The 20,394-nt window shown below is 45.7% G+C and overlaps 1 protein-coding gene across 1 annotated transcript; it reads right to left on the bottom strand.

Annotated features, from left to right (window-relative positions):
• Positions 1-2,790: 2,790 nt before the first annotated feature.
• LOC310713670 (uncharacterized protein) lies at positions 2,791-7,643 on the bottom strand. The gene is made up of 2 exons (XM_083518101.1): positions 7,206-7,643; positions 2,791-3,821 (listed from the first exon to the last, which is right to left on the bottom strand). Exons 1-2 carry the CDS (start codon positions 7,606-7,608, stop codon positions 3,247-3,249), a joined length of 978 nt encoding a protein of 325 aa, XP_083374227.1. The 5' UTR covers positions 7,609-7,643; the 3' UTR covers positions 2,791-3,246.
• Between the last annotated feature and the right edge of the window lie 12,751 nt (positions 7,644-20,394).

The raw sequence follows: 20,394 nt of genomic DNA, 5'->3' as shown, positions 1-20,394 counted from the left end.
GGGGACAGAGGGTGGCGCTTGGGGGGGAATTGTCATCGCGCCACTCCTTGGTGTGTGGAGTGCCTCAGGGTGCGATTCTCTCCCCGATGCTTTTTAACATCTTTATGCGCCCCTTCGCCCAGCTTGTCCGGAGTTTTGGGCTGGGTTGCCATCAGTACGCTGATGACACCCAACTTTATCTGTTGATGGATGGCCATCCTGACTCGGCCCCAGATACACTGACCAGATGTCTGGAAGCTGTGTCTGGATGGTTACGTGGGAGCCGGTTGAAGTTAAATCCTTCGAAGACAGAGGTCCTCTGGCTGGGACAGAGCGATATGGGATTGAGGGGGCAACTCCCATCTCTTGCGGGGGTGCAATTAGTGCCAGCATCGTCCGTTAAGAGTCTGGGTGTAATCTTTGATACCTCCCTCTCTATGGAGGTGCAGATTACAGCTATAACAAAGGCGGCATTTTTTCATCTCCGCCAAGCTAAGCAGTTGGCTGCTTATCTCTCTCGCCCTGACCTAGCCACTGTGATCCACGCGACGGTCACCTCCAGACTGGATTATTGTAACTCGCTCTACGTGGGGCTGCCCTTGAGACTGACCCAGAAACTACAGCGGGTGCAGAATGCCGCGGCGAGACTCCTTATGGGGTCTTCGCTGCGAGATCATATCCATCCGATACTATACCAACTGCACTGGCTCCCGGTGGAGTACAGGATCAGGTTTAAGGTGCTGGTTTTAACCTTTAAAGCCCTATACGGCCTAGGACCCTCGTACCTACGGGACCGCCTCTCCTGGTATGTCCCACAGAGAAATTTACGGTCTGCAAATAAAAACATCCTAAAGATCCCAGGCCACAGAGAGGTTAGGCTGGCCTCAACTAGAGCCAGGGCTTTCTCGGCCGCGGCTCCAACCTGGTGGAACGCTCTGTCACAAGAGACTAGGGCCCTGCAGGACCTGACATCCTTCCGCAGGGCATGCAAGACAGAGCTGTTCCACCAGGCCTTTGGTCAGGGCGCAGCCTGACCCCCTCCTCTGGCAATCTGCACAAAATTTTGCTTGATGGTTGCCATTAATTTGATTTTAATTTGATTTAATTAATTTTAGAATGAATGTTTTAGAATGTTGGACTATTTTGACTGTTGTTAGCCGCCCTGAGCCCAGCTTCGGCTGGGGAGGGCGGGATATAAATAAAATTTATCATTATTATTATTATTATTATTATTATTATTATTATTAATTTACCCTGTGCGTCTAGTTTCAGCACCTCCTTTTCTAGAAAAATAGTCACAGAATACAGTGGGAACTGCCAGAGAATTCTGAGAGAGAATCCCTTGGCATGGCAGTGACACCACAAGAATCACTTCGGGGGTGGGGGAAATCCCAGTGATGCTGTCATTCAGGGCCACTGAATGTCTTGTCAAATGGTTTCCAAGGACTTCCAGCCAGGAGCTCTTGGAAGCAAGAGGAGTTAACACACCATTCTGCTCCACGCCTATTAGTTGCTGCAGTCTGATTATGCACTTGATAGGGGAGACAGAGAGCATTCTGACCAGGTGTCTGTCCACAACAAGGAAGTGCAATAAAAATTCAAGGGTTTGTGTGTTGAGAATGTATTGTTGCATTGTTGTAACCTGCCTTGGGATCTTATGAGATAGGAAAGATAAGAAATGCAATAAATCATCACCATAATCCCTGCTCTGCCAAAGTAGCAAATTCTTGATTATTAGAAATGCTCTCCCTCCCCAACAGACATTTTTTATATTTTATGAGAAGACGGGAGCACATTATATTTCCATGAGTATAGGAGGTTCCCTGCTTCATAAGATCCCCTTCCAACTCATGGAGGGTGATTGGAATAGCAATGGGATGCAGAGCTAGTGTGCCTGTTCTTGCTGCCCATCCTTGTGTTTAACTTCTGACTGCAATGCCCCCCCAATCATGTTTCTTATAGCACATAGTCCCACCCTGAACATAGTTCCATGGTGATTTTCAGGAAGAAAATAGCAGAAAAGTTGCGCGTTGAGTCCCACAAGCCACCCCCCAAGAACTCACACCTCACACATCAATTTTTGTTTAAGGTTTTTGGCATAATTTTGGCCACAACTTTATTCAAATACAAAACGTGAGTGGTTGCTTAGGCACTGGTTATGACTATCTGTCCTTGCCCTCAGGGACAGTGCTGGCCTTCCGGACACCGACGGAAGCCAGCGTGGGAAACAAGTATTGGGTGAGAATGAAGCCGGGAAATCAGACTAACATCTCTCACCCTCATGTTCCGGTGGGGTCTTGACCGGCCCAAGTCCGACTCCGGGGACAAGGACGAAGAATGTCAAGCCCCTGGATTTCCTTTAACGGAATTCCCATTCGCATCATTTGGAGGGGTAGGCACTTACCCCTCCAAGCACCATTTAACCAATGCCTAACCGCCAACCTTACAAGTTGTGACGATTTGCTACGTAGTAGGCAAAAACCAAGTGGCACCAGCCAATCAGCCAAATGGCAAAATTCCTACTAGGCCCCCGCTCAAAGGCGAACGACCCCATGACAGGCAATAGCAAGGTCAAGCGAGCAAAACCACCCTAATAAAAGGGCGGGAGGGCGGGTGATCCGGTTCAAAACGGCCAAGAGGGCGTTCCCTCTTTTGGCTCCTGTATATATAGCCTCTAACCCCTCCTCCAATTGCCAAATTAGTCTTCCCCCAGCAACCCATTTAACCCTTAAATGCTTGGGTTGCTAACAATTTGCCAAGTCATTGTAAGGTGGCCTGTTCCCCCAACCGCAACACGTGCTCTCTGTTTAAGGAGAACACGCTTTGCGCGTTGAGTCCCACAAGCCACCCCCCAAGAACTCACACCTCACACATCAATTTTTGTTTAAGGTTTTTGGCATAATTTTGGCCACAACTTTATTCAAATACAAAACGTGAGTGGTTGCTTAGGCACTGGTTATGACTATCTGTCCTTGCCCTTAGGGACAGTGCTGGCCTTCCGGACACCGACGGAAGCCAGCGTGGGAAACAAGTATTGGGTGAGAATGAAGCCGGGAAATCAGACTAACATCTCTCACCCTCATGTTCCGGTGGGGTCTTGACCGGCCCAAGTCCGACTCCGGGGACAAGGACGAAGAATGTCAAGCCCCTGGATTTCCTTTAACGGAATTCCCATTCGCATCATTTGGAGGGGTAGGCACTTACCCCTCCAAGCACCATTTAACCAATGCCTAACCGCCATGGAGCCCTCAGCTCCCCGCCAACCACTCACAGCCCCAGCCAAGACCTCAGCTTGGCCACCACCGCCCTTATCCAAGCCTCATTCCCAGAAGCCGACAAGTGCACTCCATCAGCTCTAAAAAGGGCTGCCGCTTGAAAGGTGATTTCAGGATGAAAAATCACCTCTCCACCCAATTCCACAATCCTCTTGGAAACCGCAGCATTGATGCGCTTCCTAGCCCTTTCGATGCCCGCTGGGGAACGACTGCCCGTCCAAGCACGTCGTTGCAAGAGCTTGGACCAAAATAGTTTTGCTGTGGGCACCATTGCCCGCAGCGTCTCCAAGTCACCCAAGATTGCAGCACGTAAAGAGAAACAGTCCGTTGAAACCAGGTCGTTCTCCCCCAGCTGCACCACGATAGCAGCTGGCGGCCCTTCCAATAGCAGCTGGCTCCGAATCCGTGGCAAAAACTCTGCCCAGCGCATTCCCCTTCTGGATAACCAGGACAACCGTATGTGCGAAGGAAGACCGAGACCTGGACCCATCCCGGACTGCCGTGCTGCGACACCAGCCCAATGGATGATGCTGTGCCCCACCATCCATATGCGCACGGCATCGAAACCTGGGACAAAATGAACACAAGAAAACAACATCAGACACCACCATTAACGCACATATCCCTTAAACGCATTCGACTTCCAACGACCCAAATCCTTTATTCTGGCAGCTGACAAGCCCCAGTGAGCAGCCGTCGTGGCGGCCCCTATTCTAAAGGAATGGGGAGCGAAATCGCTAGCCGTGCCCCCACAGGCCACAATTGCCTTACGCAATACCTTCGCAAATTGGTGTCTAGATAAGGGCAACCCATTCTCATGTTGAAGCAGCGGGCCATCCCCTTGCGTTCTCAACTCCAGGTATTTTCTGACATCCTTAACCGGGCAAGGGCCCGGCTCCCCAGTGGCAGGGAGTCGAATTAAGGCACCCCTGCCCCCCTGATCCGTCTTGGAGTGTCTAATAGTAATTCTCAATTCAGCAGGGGACAGCTGAATGTCCTGGAGCAGAAGGCCCCTAGAGCGACCATCCCTGTGGTCTTCTACTACTAACTCACCCACCCTCAATGCGCCAAAGAATGCGACAGAAAAGGCAGCCGAGAACAGGCGAGCCTCGTACCCAGACCAACAAACCACCCTGAGCTTTTTGCGCAACCTGCTCAGCAAATCAAAGGAGATGGGGTGCCGGTTTGCCGGCCTGGAGGGGCAAATTCTACCCCAACCCTCAAGCGCCCTGCGGACAACAAACTTTGCACAAGGGTCTTTATCAAAATATGTTTTACAGAAAAAGGCTATTGCAGCCGCTTGCATCCTAAGTGTCCTGGCTGCACATCCCAATTGAAACAAGTGCGCCAAATACTTCAACACCTGTGAAGAGGTGGGAGGGACCCCAGACGCCACACTATCTGATAGGCTGACAAATGCCAGGAAATCAGCCCAGGCTTTTTCATAAGATCTCAGGGTAGAAGGGGAAACCGATGCCGCTACTCCCTGAAAAACTAATTGCTGCCAAGGTTCCAGAGATGATCCGGGAAATATTCCGGACGTATCCGCGCCTCTGGAACCAGGAACCTGAACCGCTCCATCTGAAAACGGGACAGAGCATCAGCAATATCGTTAGACACCCCTGGGATAAAGCGTGCCGAGAAAACTATATTATAACGTAAACAATGCAACACGAAGTCCCGCAACAGGGCCGAGACCCTGGGGGAGCGTGATGACAATTTGGCTAGGACATTCACCACCGCTTGGTTATCAGTCCAGAAGCAGACACGACGATTCCTGAACTCCTCGACCCACAAATGCACTGCCACTGCAATTGGAAAAAACTCGAGAAAAGTTAGGTCACGCGTGATCTCACCTCCCTGCCACCCAGGTGGCCAACGTTGAGCACACCAGCGACCTTTCCAGAAAAGGCCGAATCCCAAGGAACCAGCGGCATCTGATTGCACCTGGAAATCATTATGCAAGTTCAAAGTGTCTTGCCATAATGACACTCCATTGAATTCCTCCAGGAATTCCAACCAGATGCGGAGATCGGTCTTCACCTCCTGGGAAAGGCGAACCCGATGATGCGGAAACCTTAACCCAGCAGTGAGACGTGCAAGGCGTGAACAGAAGGGGCGCCCAGGAGCCACCACCCTGCAAGCGAAATTCAAGTGTCCCAAAAGCGACTGGAGTTGCCTGAGGGACACTTTTTTCAATGGAAGCAGTTCCTCTATCACCTTCCTCAAAGCTTCCAGCTTATCCACAGGGAGGCTAGAAGTTTGCTCAACCGTATCCAAAAGGATACCCAGATAAGTGAGCTGGGTCGAAGGACCCTCAGTCTTGTCAGCGGCGAGCGGGACCCCCAATTCTTGCGTGAGGTCGGCAAAGGCTTGCAACAGCGCCAAGCAATCGCCGGTGTTGTTTGCAGAAGCCAGTAAAAAATCATCCAGATAATGAGTGACTCCGCCCAATCCAGTTTTAAACTTCAAGGCCCACTCCAAAAAGGTGCTGAAAGTTTCAAAAGCGGCACACGCTATTGAACAGCCCATAGGCATAGCCTTGTCAAAGTAATATTTGCCCTCAAACTGGAAACCTAGCAGCCAAAAATCATCTGGGTGAATTGGCAAAAGGCGAAATGCCGATTCAATATCACATTTTGCCAATAAGGCCCCACGACCGAACTTCCGAATCATCTTGATCGCTTGATCAAGAGAAGCATACTTCACGGAGCAGAGCTCCGTTGGAATAACGTCATTAACTGACGTACCCTCAGGGTGTGATAGGTTGTGAATTAAACGAAATTCACCCGGGGCCTTCTTTGGCACAATACCTAACGGGGATATATGCAAATCATGAATAGGTGGTGCATCAAAGGGACCAGCCATGCGATGCATAGCCACTTCCTTTGCTATTTTCTTGCGGGCGACCATAGGTAGCTCACGAATTGATTTCTGGTTAGCAGGATTCCGTGCCACGGGAGACATGGCTACCGGAATCCTAAAGCCAACTGAGAAACCATTGTTCAAATAGGCCGCAGCCTCCCTGTTGGGGTAAGACTGGAGCCAGAATTGTAGGACCTGCAAGCGAATAGGGGTGTGGGCTAAAGATGTCAATACATTACTTTCCTGGTGCTGGAGCTGCAGTAGAGGGGGTTGGTTTAGGGGTTTGCTGAGAACCCCCTCTGCCTCCACGAAAGGGCCGCCGTCCACTAAAGCAAGCAGACGCTGCGTGCGCGCCACCGCATTTCTCGCAACTGTGGGCGTACTTACACCCCTGGCGCTGACATGATCCCTTGTTAAAATCCCAGCACAGCATACGGCGGCTAGTTCTAAAAGCCGCTGGCTTGGGCTTCTGCTGTTCCAGCACTCTTTTGTCAATGAGCGGGGCCACATGGGTGGTCCACACATCGAGATCCTTACGATCCCAGCGAGCCGACGGGATCCTGGCCGCCCTACGTCTAAAGTTCTCATCGTATTTTATCGCCGCCTTTTCGCCAGCTTTGGTGAAGGCGGATCGAACGATGGATAAATAAACAAACAAGTGGAGAGATCTCCGAGGGTAAGCTGCCACTACCACGCCGGCGAAGACTTGGAAACAATCAAGCCAGTGCTCGAAAGTTCTGTCAATTGTGGGGTTGCCAGGGCGCTTTTTGGAGAAATTCACTTTCTCCTGTTCCTCAGAGGGTGGTGCTAGTTTAAATATATCCACATAACGGCCGTTGAGTATCCTAGACCGCAGCTTCGACGCCAAGTGCGAACCTGGAATGATGTCTCTGGCTGAGTTGGTAGAGACTTTAACATCCGGTACCAGCACACCATCCCTACACTCTTGTACTGCCCCATATTTCGCCCGGTGAGCATTGGCCCTCCTTTGCCAAGCCCACCTTGGGAGCCCCGAGGCCGCCTCGCCGAAACCCCAATAAAGTTCCATTGAGCTACCCACCTCATCGTCAGAACTAGAAGACGTACCAGTATAAGAAGAAGAAGAGTCCTCCCTTCTGCGTTTGGCATGCTTCCTGGAAGATCTTCTGTGACGACGCTTTCCACCCAAGGATCTCCTGGCAGGAACTGGCAGACTGTCCTCCATGGAGGATCCTGAGTCAAGGTCCTGCTGTGAAGGACCTGGAGCCACAGAAGAAGATACAACATGTGAGGTGCCTGAACCCGAAGCCACCCCAACTGAAGGCTGGACAGCCCTGCTCCGACAGGAAGCAGGCGCTGAAGGGGTCTTTCCACGAGACACCCTCCTGGAAGACAGCCTTGTCCTACGCGAACGGACATGAGTAGCTGGTGAGTAAGAGGATTGGGTAAACTGGGAATCCACACGCGCATTACTAGTTGACGGCCCTTCTCCCTCATGCTCGCTAGACATTGATGAAGCTGGTGACGATGGCACCAACGGTTGAGGTGGCCTTGCAGACGTAGAGGGCCGAGTGGAACAACGTCGGAGGACACCATCCATTTCAGCCGCAAAACGAGACATGGCCGCTGGATCATCAGCTATGCCTGCCATAAATGACTGAACCCGACCAACTGCTTGACTCGGGGCAGGTGAGCGCAGTGCTTGGGAAGGACCCCTGATAGGCCGCTTCGCAGTAGTAGACTGGCCAGTTCGGGCCGAAGCTTTCTTTGGAGCCATGCCTGCTAGTTAAAAACAAATAATGACAAGGAAGGCCTTGATTAATAACGCAAGCAACGCTGTCAACCCTGTTGAAGAATCGACCAAGACCGGCCAAAGGCCTTTAACACTGGCGCTGAACTGGTAAGCAAAGGAACTTAAGTACTACTGGAAATTAAATTCAAGGAAGGCCAATCTATTTCAGCCTCTTTTATTAATTATTTTAATTTCTTATTATTTATTTATTTATTTATTTATTTATTATCAATTATTAAATATAATAATTATTAATTAATTATAAATTCCCAGATCAGTGCGCCCCCTAATGCCGCCCTGCAGGGGCAGTAACAGTTGCGAACAAAAAGGACTCAAGCGCAATACCAGGCCAAGCCACCAGGGGGCCTGTGCACAGTTAATTACAGGAGGCTGCTATACATAGGTCACCCAGAAGGTGGCACTGTTCGCCCAGATCAAGTACTACAGGGCTGCAGTGCTGCGCTGAGCCACTAGGGGAGCTCACGAGCAGGCAGCCTGCAATAGCGCTCAACGGCCACTAGAGGGCCGGCGAGCAGTCAGGAGACCAACGCTGGCAAAATAAGATGGAGGACCTCGATGAGGCAGGAGGTCCTCCCAGGCAGACAATGCAGGCCGGGGTTAGGCCTCGGCCTGCACGCACCCCAAATGCGCCGGCGCGGATCGCGGGCAGCGCCGCCGCGCCGCCCACGCACCTCAGGCCGGGCAGGAGCAGGCCGCTCGCCCCGCCGCGCCAAACGCCCGATTTTTCTTCTCCCCCCACAGAGGCCCAAGACAGAAGCCCGGCAGCCGCGCCAGCGGAGCCGGGGCCGGGAGCGCCCCACAGCCACCCGACCAGGTAAGTTGAAGGGTGGGTGGGGGTCGGGAGGGGGAGACGACTCGGCAGCGCTCCGCGGCGCGAGGCCGAGATCCTTGCCACAGGGGGGGGAAGGCGCGGCGCGGCCGCGGCCTAGCGAGAGCAGCCGCGAGGCCCTCCTCACTCCCCAGGGACGCAAGGGCCTATGTAGCCGGAAAAAGGCTGGGCCTTATGTCGCCGCAAGGCCCATACAAATCAAAGAAAAAAGGGGGGGTGGGTGGATGGGAGGGGGAGGGAGACGGCAGCGATCCGCCGCCGCAGCGCTTGCAATCCGGGTGGGGGGGTGTTCCGACGGCCCCCAAAAGCGGCCGCTAACCTGCCCCCACCAAGCCTCCCCCAGGCCGGGGGGGGGTCCCCACCCTCAGCCTTCAAAAATCCCACCAGGGGTTGCTAAATTAACAAACGATGAAAGGACAGAATGAATAAGACAAGCAGTGGAATAGAAGAGAGAGGGCAAATGGAAATTAAGAATAAGGAATATAGGAAGGAGAGGGGGTAGGGGAAAGGAATAAGGGCAAGAACTCAGGAAATTAGTCAGGCTTAATACAACCGTCTCTAGGCTGCTCCTTGATCCGGTTCAAAACGGCCAAGAGGGCGTTCCCTCTTTTGGCTCCTGTATATATAGCCTCTAACCCCTCCTCCAATTGCCAAATTAGTCTTCCCCCAGCAACCCATTTAACCCTTAAATGCTTGGGTTGCTAACAATTTGCCAAGTCATTGTAAGGTGGCCTGTTCCCCCAACCGCAACACGTGCTCTCTGTTTAAGGAGAACACGCTATATTTAGACAAACTAGGCTATCTTGGGCACAACATTGACTTCTATGCCATCTTATTGCTTGGCACCAATAAATATTTTAAGGGGATAAATTAAAAACCATGGTACTGCATCACAAAGCATGTTCTGTACCCAAGTAGCCCTTCCCCATTTAATTCTCTCAAAATTCAAGGAACATAGTGACGGCTGCTTTTTGCTTCATCTTTCCTGAAAACCATTTGCAGAGTTGTCCAAGAAACAGAGACCAAATGCAGCAGTTTCAGATTTACTGCTGTAAAATGATAAGTGCAGTGTTTAGGATATCCTGAAGTATTCACAGCTTGTTTTCTAGTTCAGCTGCAGCTGCAGGGCTTTCTAATCACTATGATAAAATTACAACTGACACTTAACTATAGCACATAATATGAAATGTAATATCAAACTATGAAATCTGGCCATTTTCCACCCCTCAAGCTACTTACAGACTCATATTAAATCTTCTTTAGCAGAATCATATTATGCACAGTACAGGCTAGAAACAGGCATTTCGTGGAAACGAAATGGATAAAGATGCAGTCAGCCAAAACAGGGGCTTATGCCATTGCAAATCTGCTATGCCACTTATTCCACAATCAGCACTCCTCCAGTCTTGCAGTCATGAGTGTCCCTAGGTGTGCATGATTAAACATCAGTCATTCAAGAGCCATCTACTTATGTCCATGACAATTGTGGCAGCTTGGGTTAGGAAAGCCCAGTGCAACTGATGATGTGGGAAATGTCTTCCGATTCTCTGTTTTGGAGGTAGGCCAAGAAGATATGGTCATAAGTGTTAGTTTCTGTTTCCTCACTGTGCACCTGCTTGCAGTCACAGGACTCTGTTTACATTCCACAGAGTCCAGATACTGTTGGAGTCTCACGGGAAAGGGAGACGGGATGTGACGTTACTGGTTTCCTGTTTCCTTTGTTCTGTTGTTTCCTTTGTTAAGTTGTTCTCTGCTTCTCATAGAGAGATGTATTTTTCTTTGCTCTATGTAAAGCTTAGTAATAAAGTATAGCAATGTAGCCCATACCTATCTCATCCTTCCACTGTGGCGTTGTTTTAATGCTCTGCTGGGAGGGCTCAGAGGAAGATGAGCCTTATCAACTCGGATGAACGGAGCTGAAATCCCAATAATAAGACCCCTAAAAGACTTCCTGGACAGCAAACAAGCTACTAAAAACACCAGAAGAGTCCACTGGATCAGGACAATGGTCCATCTTGACCAGCATCCTGTTCTCACAGGGAGTGCAAGAGTGCAAGAGCACTCTACACTCCTGTGGTTTCCAGCAACTGGTATTTAGAAGCATTCATTCTCTTACAGTTTCCATTGGAGAGTTGGACTTACGAATCTCTGGTTTTAAAGAAGTCAATTCCCTGAAAAGAAGCTTTCCAGGCAACCCATGCTAAATACTATGTATGGCTTCCAGACATGACAAAGGTCAGCCATCTATTCACACTAACTTCCCTTGAGAGTGTAGTCTAAGCAGAAGGATTTTCTAAAGAAAAAAAATAGTGCCATGTGTCCCCTTTCCCTGATGCATTAGAACAGCAGGTCACAACTGTTTGCCTGTCTCATATTGTTATCATGAGAGGAGCAGTGAATATCCCTGGCTAAATTCGTGATGTGAAACTTTCATGTTCACAGCTACAGAGAAGCAATGCAAAGCAAGCAGTAGGTTTCCAGACAGTTGTTCAGGGTAACAATGGCATTTTCTCCAGCATCAGCCAATTAATGCACTGGGGAATGTTGTCAACAAAGACTGTCATTGGCTCTTTAGGATTTCATTCTCAGAGAAGGGTCTTTCGCAGACCTACCTGGAGATACCAGAGATGGAACCCAGAGAGATGCTAGATCTAGGCTACCATGAAGGATGCAAAATGGCTGCCAGGCTACCAACACAGTTGCTGTTGTTACCAATTGCAGCAGCAGCAAAGAATGAAACAAAAGCAAAGCTAGGTAAGACAAGAAGTAAGTAAATGGAGTTTATGGGTTTTGTATTGATTGGTGTATTGCTATATACTGCCCTGAGAACATTTGGATTGAATAACAGAATTATTATTATTATTATTATTATTATTATTATTATTACTGCTACTGCTGCTAACTGCTTAGATGCTCTATTTTCAATCAAGTACAATATACATTTTGTTAAATAAAATTAATATAATTGATTGATTGGTGCTAATAACAATAAAAAGCCCCTCCCTCTTGCAAGGAACTGTTGGAGAATTTCTCCTCCTCCTGGAGAAACATGGTGAAATGGGCCCCACAACCTATCTGCACAGAAATAGGGCAAAGTCTTTTGAAAGGCCATTTGCTCACAGCTCTCAGTGGGGCTCAAAGATGGGAGATGCTTTGAGAAATCAGAGGGTAAGTGAACAAGTGAGTGGAGGTTATGTCATTTTCATATTCCTTTGGGGATAGACAGCATAGCTTATTTCTGAAGCGATCTGTGCAATTGGGGAGAGCTCACCCTTTGCTGTGCTGATGTGAGTCTCCATGAAGAATAGGGGAGAAAGCATAACCAGTGATAGCTGCAGAGCTTTCAAGCTAGATGTTCTGTCTGTGATACCACAGAGCAGAGGAGAAGGAAAGGTTCCATCAGCACAGTTGAAATCATTTGCAAATTGTGGCCAGATATAGCATAAAGTTCTATAGAATGAATAAAGCACTAAATGCTAAGAAGTAATTGGGAAGTAATTTTGTTAGGAGCTTCCCAAGAACAGCATAGATTTTAAATGATTCTTGCAATATCTAACGAGGTAGTATTTATTGGCATACATGCAAATAATTGCAGGCCCTCTAAACAACAGCAAAAAAGTAATCAGATCCCTTAGTCTTACCATGTTTAATAATGAAAAAGCTGCCAATAACCCCTTTCCATGTGAGCTGATTTAGTAAAACTTGTATGAAACAATAAATTTCATGTTTTAGTATACATGACAATTGCAGTCTAGATGCTAAGATGCAAGACAAACAGAAATCAATAGCCTCCAACCTGAGCATGAATTTTGTCAACTTCCAATTATTATCTTGCTTGTGGGGAAGATCAAAGAATAATTGAGGTTCCTGCTCTTCATGTCACAGAATGAACAGACAATGCCAACTGCAGTGAAGAGATATAATTCCAGATATAATGTACTTAACCTGGCTGCTTTTGATGAACAGAAGCTTGCTGCAGAAGGGCATGAACATGGATCCCACAAGAAAAAGAAGAAAGAAAGAAAGAAAGAAAGAAAGAAAGAAAGAAAGAAAGAAAGAAAGAAAGAAAGAAAGAAGAAAATCTGTATTTTACCAAGGTGGAGCACTGATTAATCTCAATATTGTCTGCACAGGCAATGCCTATCCAGGCTTTCAGACGGGGTTCCTGAAGAAGCCTGGGATTGAACATGAGACCTTTTGCACACAAAGGATGTACTCTGCCACTGAGTCACACCCTTTATTGAAATAAATTCAGTAAGCCTTGCATCCAATGCAGTGCTAAGGAAGCATCTCGTCAGTGCAAGGATTCCGGCTTGCACAATGGAATTCCTCCCCTCGTCTCCCTTTGTCTTCTAAATCTGTTCCAGGGCTTCCCCAAACACCCTGGAGCAGATTTGGGGAGGATGTAGACTGTGAACGTGGCAAGGAGAGCAAGTAAGTCACATTAGGCAAATGGGACACTTACTTAGCATAGTATGGGATACACATCTATACATATTACCTCAAAAAGTTCCAGAGTTCCGTGGAGCTTAACTCCAGGTAACAGTGCACAGGAATGCAGACAAGGTGTATTCTGATGTTACTGTGTGTGAGAGAGATAGTGCAGGATCACTTTTCCAATGTAACATCAGGTGAATCAGCCAACACAGGCAAACCACCAGAGACAAAATGTACATATGACCCAGTGCCAGCCTTTACACACTTCCCGTCAATCAAGATGGCACACACATTTGGCTGAGGACCACAAAGGGCTTTGGAAATATTTGCATAACAGGGTGCCAGTACTCACCATGAAGTTGTTGCCATAAGTGCTACACTTTTAAGATGGGGGTGGGGAGGTGTCAGTATCTCCAGAAAAACTCCACCACTTGTTGTGCTATGAAACTGTGGCTTTTTGTCTGATATACCAGCATATGGTAGATTTCATTGACACCAGTAGCTGTCAATCGACAGGATTGGACAATGTCTCTACTGCACTGCCATTTCTGTACATGTGTGCTTCTGATCCCCCATGAAAACAGCAGAAAAGGACTGTATGCTGAAATACCACCCCATATTTAATCACTTCACTCCAATGACTTTCCAGGTTAAGGAGGCTGCAAACAGATTTATTCTGGAATCAAACAACATGGAAATGAGCAGTAAGCATGGACTATATTCTATTCATTTTACAGAAGTGGCTTCTAGATCACATGAAAGCTCAAATATAATGCAGAAATTAATAGTTAGGAAAATAGAACAAACTGCCCTGTGAACGCAGCCCTTGATCATAAGAGTGTTTTAATTCAACTCTACTTTTGGACAGCTCCTCATTCCAACGGTGTATTATTTATTCCTAAGAATATCGAAAGCGGAGAGTTCTGGGGGTGGGGGGTGCTTCCTTGCCGACAATGCTCTTAATAGTGGCTCTCAAAAACACAGTGAAGACTCTATTGAAAAAGTAATTACACTTAAAAGGGGGGAAAACAGGAATGAAAAAGTTTCAGTTCCTTGGAATCATCAAAAAGTTTCTTCTGTCGCTTCAATACAATTAGGAAAGGTTTTCCTTTGAAGGCAGTCTGCTCAATATATAATTAAATGGGAATGTGTTAAAAATACAATAAAATGAATCCCCACTTGCTCAGAAAGTAAAAGAGAGCTTTTTGTTGGCTTGGTTATTACTAGGAATCATGGACACTTAGTACAGGGGGAAAGAACTGATTTTTAAAAAGAGGACGGTTTCAAGAATGATGATCATTAACGGTTAGGGGCATCAACCTGCTGTATCCAATTTCCTGCTGTAGAGAATATAGCTTGAGACTGCAGTAGTACAATCCCTAACCTGGCAGTATCTCCCTTCGTACTCAATGGGTCTTACTACTGACTAAGGATTGCAATGGAAGTCAAGAAGCATTATGGCAGAATGGAGACTACTGTACGTCTAATGCTTGTACAACCCAATTCACACATGACCAAAAAGCAATGGGAACCATAGAAAACTGTAGGCAGACATGGTGACACTGCTCAGCATGCTCTGGCAGCTGACAGGGGCCCAGCCCAGCTCATGCTAGCACTTTGTTCTGGGAAGGCCTGCCTTCCTATGCCATCCCCACGCCCAATCAAATGTTAAAGAAAGGCAATGGCAGCACCACAAATAGCAGAGCTACTCTCACCCCCACTGTTGGTGGTAAGTTCACAGGGGAGGGGCACCAATGTTGAGGAGTAGTGTCAAGGCAGCTTTGCAGGGGACGACTCCCAACACTAGATCTACCCAGTGTGTGGTCTACCTAACTCAACAGAGCACCATATTAGAACCGCAAGAGCACCGACTGCTTGGAAGTATAAAACAGGGAATGCCATGCAGGCTACAATATGTGATTGATATGCTATGTTTAGCTTTCTGGTCACAACTTGTGGAAATCTACACTACTTGGAGACCTGTGTTGCCACTCACATTTCCCTGTGCCCCTGGAAGAAAGCCCTACTCCATTCCATAGGACCTGCTTCCACATTAGATTGGTTAGGATTGCAATCCTAACCTCAGCTCATAAAAGGGGATCTACAGTTATTCTAGATGCTCTCCTCTGTTGCATAAAAGGTCATCTGCACAGAGCAATGTACAGAGTTTCCATTTATTAGTCAGTTAGTTAAATTTCTATACCGCCCTTCATCCTTGGATCACAGGGAAGTTTACAATACAAAAACACAAAAATGCATAGCATGGAAACAAACGAATACAATGCTCCTTCTACCACAGTTTAAAAGGTCATAGACTGTTTAATTAGCCAAAGGCCCACCAAAACCTCAGTACTCCATGGTGCTCTTCAACTAAGTTATCCAAAGACCAACATTATTATTCATGACGTCCTAGTTCTGTTTCCAAGTCCACTACACATCTAGATTTCCTTCCATCATACAGAAGTTCTCTAACACAGGCTTTACAAAGTTTATATGAGAATCAATGTATATCAGCATAATGTTTCCATACTGTTTTATATGCATATGCACATTGCCAGAAGTCTGATATGGTGGAAAGCATACCAATGCTTCCCAAAAATTAATCAATATTTGTATGGTATTTTTGTTTATTTTCACATGCATCCATAAATACCTTTTTAACACACTCAAAACTATGCCCCTGCCAACCAATCTTCCCTGTTCTCTTTCTACACATTTGTGAACCTCAAAGTTTGTCATCAGGTCCAACTCTCTGGTATGGTGCAGACAGTGCTTTTTTTCCTGAGTGTACGTAGTACCGGCAGCTTTTTGTTTGTTTGTTTGTTTGTTTGTAGAAGAAAAGCACTGTTAAAAATGTGGCGCTTGCTGCAACAACTTCATGATGAATACTGGCATCTTTTTTCCTAGAAGAATACCACTGGGTATAGAATATGGGTCATCTGTAACCATCCAGATAATAAGCTTACCAAGTGGTTATATGCATCACTTGGTGAATGGCCACATATATTCAACTCCGAAGGCAATGAAGTCAATGGAAATAAGACAGCACTGTATGCATAATGAGTTAGTGACAATAAGTGTGCATAAACTTTGGAAAACTGCCCCACCAGTCAGCTTCTATACATGTCAGGCAGGAACACGTATTGGGCCAACCCTGTCATGGAGTGACAGGGATGCTTGTGCTTTGGGGGAAAAATGTGGGTTTGCCAAACTTCTCTAGGTTTCTGCATGCAGTTTCATCGAATGTGGGTTGTTAAATGATGGCGTGAGGTGATTCACATGTGAAGGAGTCAAAGATCTACCACAGATGTGGTTCCAAATGCAAACCATTTCCATAGAGCCAGTGTACGCATTCTGCCACTAAACATCTCATGCCAAGGATGCAAACAGAGTAGGTGCATATGTGAAACAGCCTAGAAATCGAGCATTTGCTGGGGCAAATGGGTAAATAATGTGGCAGTATCAAGCAACAACAAATGGGAGAAGGGAAAAGTTCTGTGAACTCTATACGCTGGTTTCCTAGCAGAGTCATTTCAGACTTCTCAAGAGACTAAAGGTAGTGATGATTTATAGGTAGTAAGCCTCAATTTGGGAGGCCATAAGCACCTTCTTTGATCTAGACTTCTACAGATTTGTTTCCTATGTACTCAGTGAGTAATGAGTGATTTGCTATTGATTTGTCCACAGGCAGAAGAAAAGTGGATTGGTACTGTAACTCCAAAGTGAATGGGAACTTCAGGAGCATGGTAAAAGAAAGGAAAACCACCAAGAGGGAAACATTTACAGCTTTTCTAATCTATTTCAGCTCTTATCCTCAATTTCCTCTCCTCCAAGCAACATGATTCAGGGAAAGCTGTAAGAATTTCAGACTGTACAAATGCATTCAGTATAGTACTCTCTTTTTTGCATTTGCTTTTATCAATCACTTGATTTAGTAGATTAAAATATGCATAAAATTATGACTCATCCATTAATGGTTCTAACCCGGCTGTAATAGTGAGTGTTCTAATGTTAAACACTCCTGAAAGTATTGTGGTATGTGTGGTTGGTTGTTAACAAAGACATTATATCATTGTTAAATATTATTACTTAGCTTTTTTATATATAAATACGTGCCTATCATTATCTCACTGCCATTCACAATATTCAATGATATTATTGCTCCCATTTTAAAGTTGGGAAATGAAACTTGATGACTACTGACTTGCAGAATGCTATGCAAATGATTCATTAATGCACCATAGGTTGAAAATAGATCTGAATAAATAATAATAATAATTTGTACTCCGCCCATCTTACTGGGTTTCCCCAGCCACTCTGGCTGGCTTCCAGCATATATAAAAACATAGTAAAACATTAAAACTTCCCTACACTGGGCTGCCTTCAGATTTCTCCTAAAAGATATATAATTACTCGTCTCCTTGACATCTGATGGGAGGGCAGCCTGATTGACAAAGGCTTTTGTATGGGAATGCTGCAATCTGAGTAGAGCCGATTTCTGTGGACACTAATGTTATCTACCAGGGGCAGGATATTTGGATGGATACTGGGTAGGTACCTCATGAGGGGAAGCAATTGCCTTAACACATTGCATGTAAATTTCATCCCTTTCAGCCTCCCCAGTTGATGATCAACATAATGAGAGGCACATTTAACAGGGTGTGATGTGGTTTGCAAAATTTGCTGACCTCCCCAGCTGAGGGGCAATTTAACTGACTCCTATGTGGTACGTGGGTATCATTTCTGTGCCCATACATAAATTGCTCAGAGCATGGTGCTGATAATGTCGAGGTTGTGGGTTCAATCCTTGTATGGGACAGCTGCATATTCCTGCATTGCAGGGGGTTAGACTAGATGTTTTTCAGGGTCTCTTCCAACCATAGATATGATACCTATGATATCCCTCATGTGGGCTGAGTGCCCATGTCTAACTTGCTGTATGCGTACACCATGGTTTTTGTCCAATGGCTGTGTGAGGAGGCGGCACCTTGCATAGTTGGATACTGCCCCTTAGGATGACACCACCAACCAGAGCTTTCTGCCACATGTGCACATATTTGTCACACAAGCACTCTTTTACATGGAAATGAGATCTATGTTAGGACAGTTGGCTTCCATCATACACACAACTGGCAAACCTGCCTCAGTTGTGTGCGCCAAATTCACACAGCTCCATTCCCTCACCCCACTTCAGAAATGTTCAGTTCACGTCCCACATGTATTTCACTAAATAAGCAAAACAACTAAAGCAACCCTCAGTAGCAGTGACCCCTCAAGTTATAACGGTGAGGTGAATGTACTTGATGGATTATTGCTCCCCAGACAATACACTTTTGAGGTTAAAATATGAAGTTCAAACTGAGTTAATATGACACACTGATGTGGAACATGTCAGTTGGCTTAAATCAAACTTGTTTTTACATTATATTAGCACATTTGGAGCCTAAACTGAGCAATAATGTTAAGACAAGACTAAAGGCCCTTAAAAATCATCACTAAGAAGCCAAGCTAGATAAAAGACAGTTAATTATGCTCACAGATATTTATTACCTCAAAGTGTCTAAATAAAATGTAGCTTTTAAACTATTACCCAAGTAAACCCAATGATTTTAACTGGTCTTTTTTAGTCTGTATTGATAATCTGTAAAGGAAAACATACATAAGCACAATTTCTCTAGCCATGCGCAATACCACAAACATAATTTCTAAATGGAAATAACACCTTGCAAACTAATGATAAACTCCTTTTTTGCAGGCAGAGTCACCTTCAGAAGAAAATTGGCTCCAGAGATGAGAAATACAGTGTGTGTGTGTGTGTGTGTGTGTGTAAACATTCACAAATATACATATGTGAGTAAATAATGAAGAGACTCCATAGAGTTTTGACAGAAAAAGATGAGTAGTTTGTGTACCCGTAAACAAATTAACCTTTAGAAATGAAAATGTGCGGATGGGAATTTCCAAGCCATTTCCAAAGTGTTGCCGGATCTTAATTATGATGTGAATTTACATTGGACATAGAAGGATGCAGAGAGCCAAGAGGGCTTAGAAATGGGTGCTTATCCAGCAAAACAATGTGGTGGGGCAGTCACGAACCAATTGAAAAATGCACGTTCACTTTTAATGTTTGACGTTGCTATTTTCCTTAAAAGAAAATCTATATAAATTTATATGGCTTGCACTCGTGCTGTTCTCTGAGAGTTTGAAAACAGCTGTTCTACTGCAGTGGACTTTGACTGGGTAGATTGCAATGCTCAATAATCTGTCTCAGCTCAGGGTTAAGTGATGGAATTCATTTAAATGCCCCAGAAGTAATCATCCACAAAGAGTACATTATTTCTCTTTTATGAATTTTCAAACCTAATACTGATGGGTGGCATGCAATTAAACCTGATCAATATGTAATTTAGGTGGGCTGACATGTTTTCAAATTCTCAGAATATAGATTCTTTCAATATTGCAAGAGCTTAGTGAAATACTTAGCCCTTATAAAACAGACCAGGCATTTTAGTACAGTACAACAACAACCAAGATGTGTCTATTGGCAAGATAAATGGAGCCCAATTCAAACTAATAACTCCTAACTTTCAGCAAAAAATAAATACCCTTATTTGAAAATCAAGGATCTTTTCTTTCAGTAATGAACACAACAGCTAGTGTGTTGATGAGGAACAAAAATCACATTTGCATATGGACGGGCTGGGTCTGAGTTACTTGGTTCACTTTAGGGAGGGCAGTTTAAAATGCTAATAATGACATTTAGTTGCATTTGTGATGCTAATATTCACCTATGTTCCCGCAAATATTTATTCTAAAGGATTCTTTTTTTAAAAAAACGAAGATGGAAGAAAAAAAGAGAAGAGGATCACCATAACGATCCTTTGTGTTAAGCTAATAAACAAGGGGAAGTACATTGCATTGTGACCTTAGAGGTCATGGGTGACAGTCTCTAGGATTGCTAATTAGCCAGCTGTCATCCACAAAGTAAGAATTACACTGGAGTTTCTATGATCTGACATGGCTCAATTTTAAAATTTATGCCTGGAGGTTTTAAACTGGCCCTCCTCTTGCTTTATGTATAAGTATTGTCAACAGGGTCATTCTTAAATGAAATTCAGAAAGATAACTCTATGGTGTGTGCATGAGTGTGAGTTCACACACACGTGTGTGGGAGTTGGAAGTTGTTCAAAAAGCACCATCTATATTTTCCATCCATA

Source organism: Podarcis liolepis, assembly GCF_965112155.1.
Source record: "Podarcis liolepis genome assembly, chromosome: 8".
NCBI lineage: Eukaryota > Metazoa > Chordata > Lepidosauria > Squamata > Lacertidae > Podarcis > Podarcis liolepis.
This window is presented reverse-complemented; position numbering and strand designations above follow the sequence as displayed.

Bases quoted from the DNA above. Each gene is read 5' to 3' on its own strand.
- LOC310713670 (XM_083518101.1), bottom strand. From the start codon at position 7,608: ATGTCTAGCGAGCATGAGGGAGAAGGGCCGTCAACTAGTAATGCGCGT. The intron at 3,822-7,205 runs GTACGTCTTCTA...ATTTTGTCCCAG, and splicing joins CTCTTCTTCTTCTTATACTG to GTTTCGATGCCGTGCGCATA.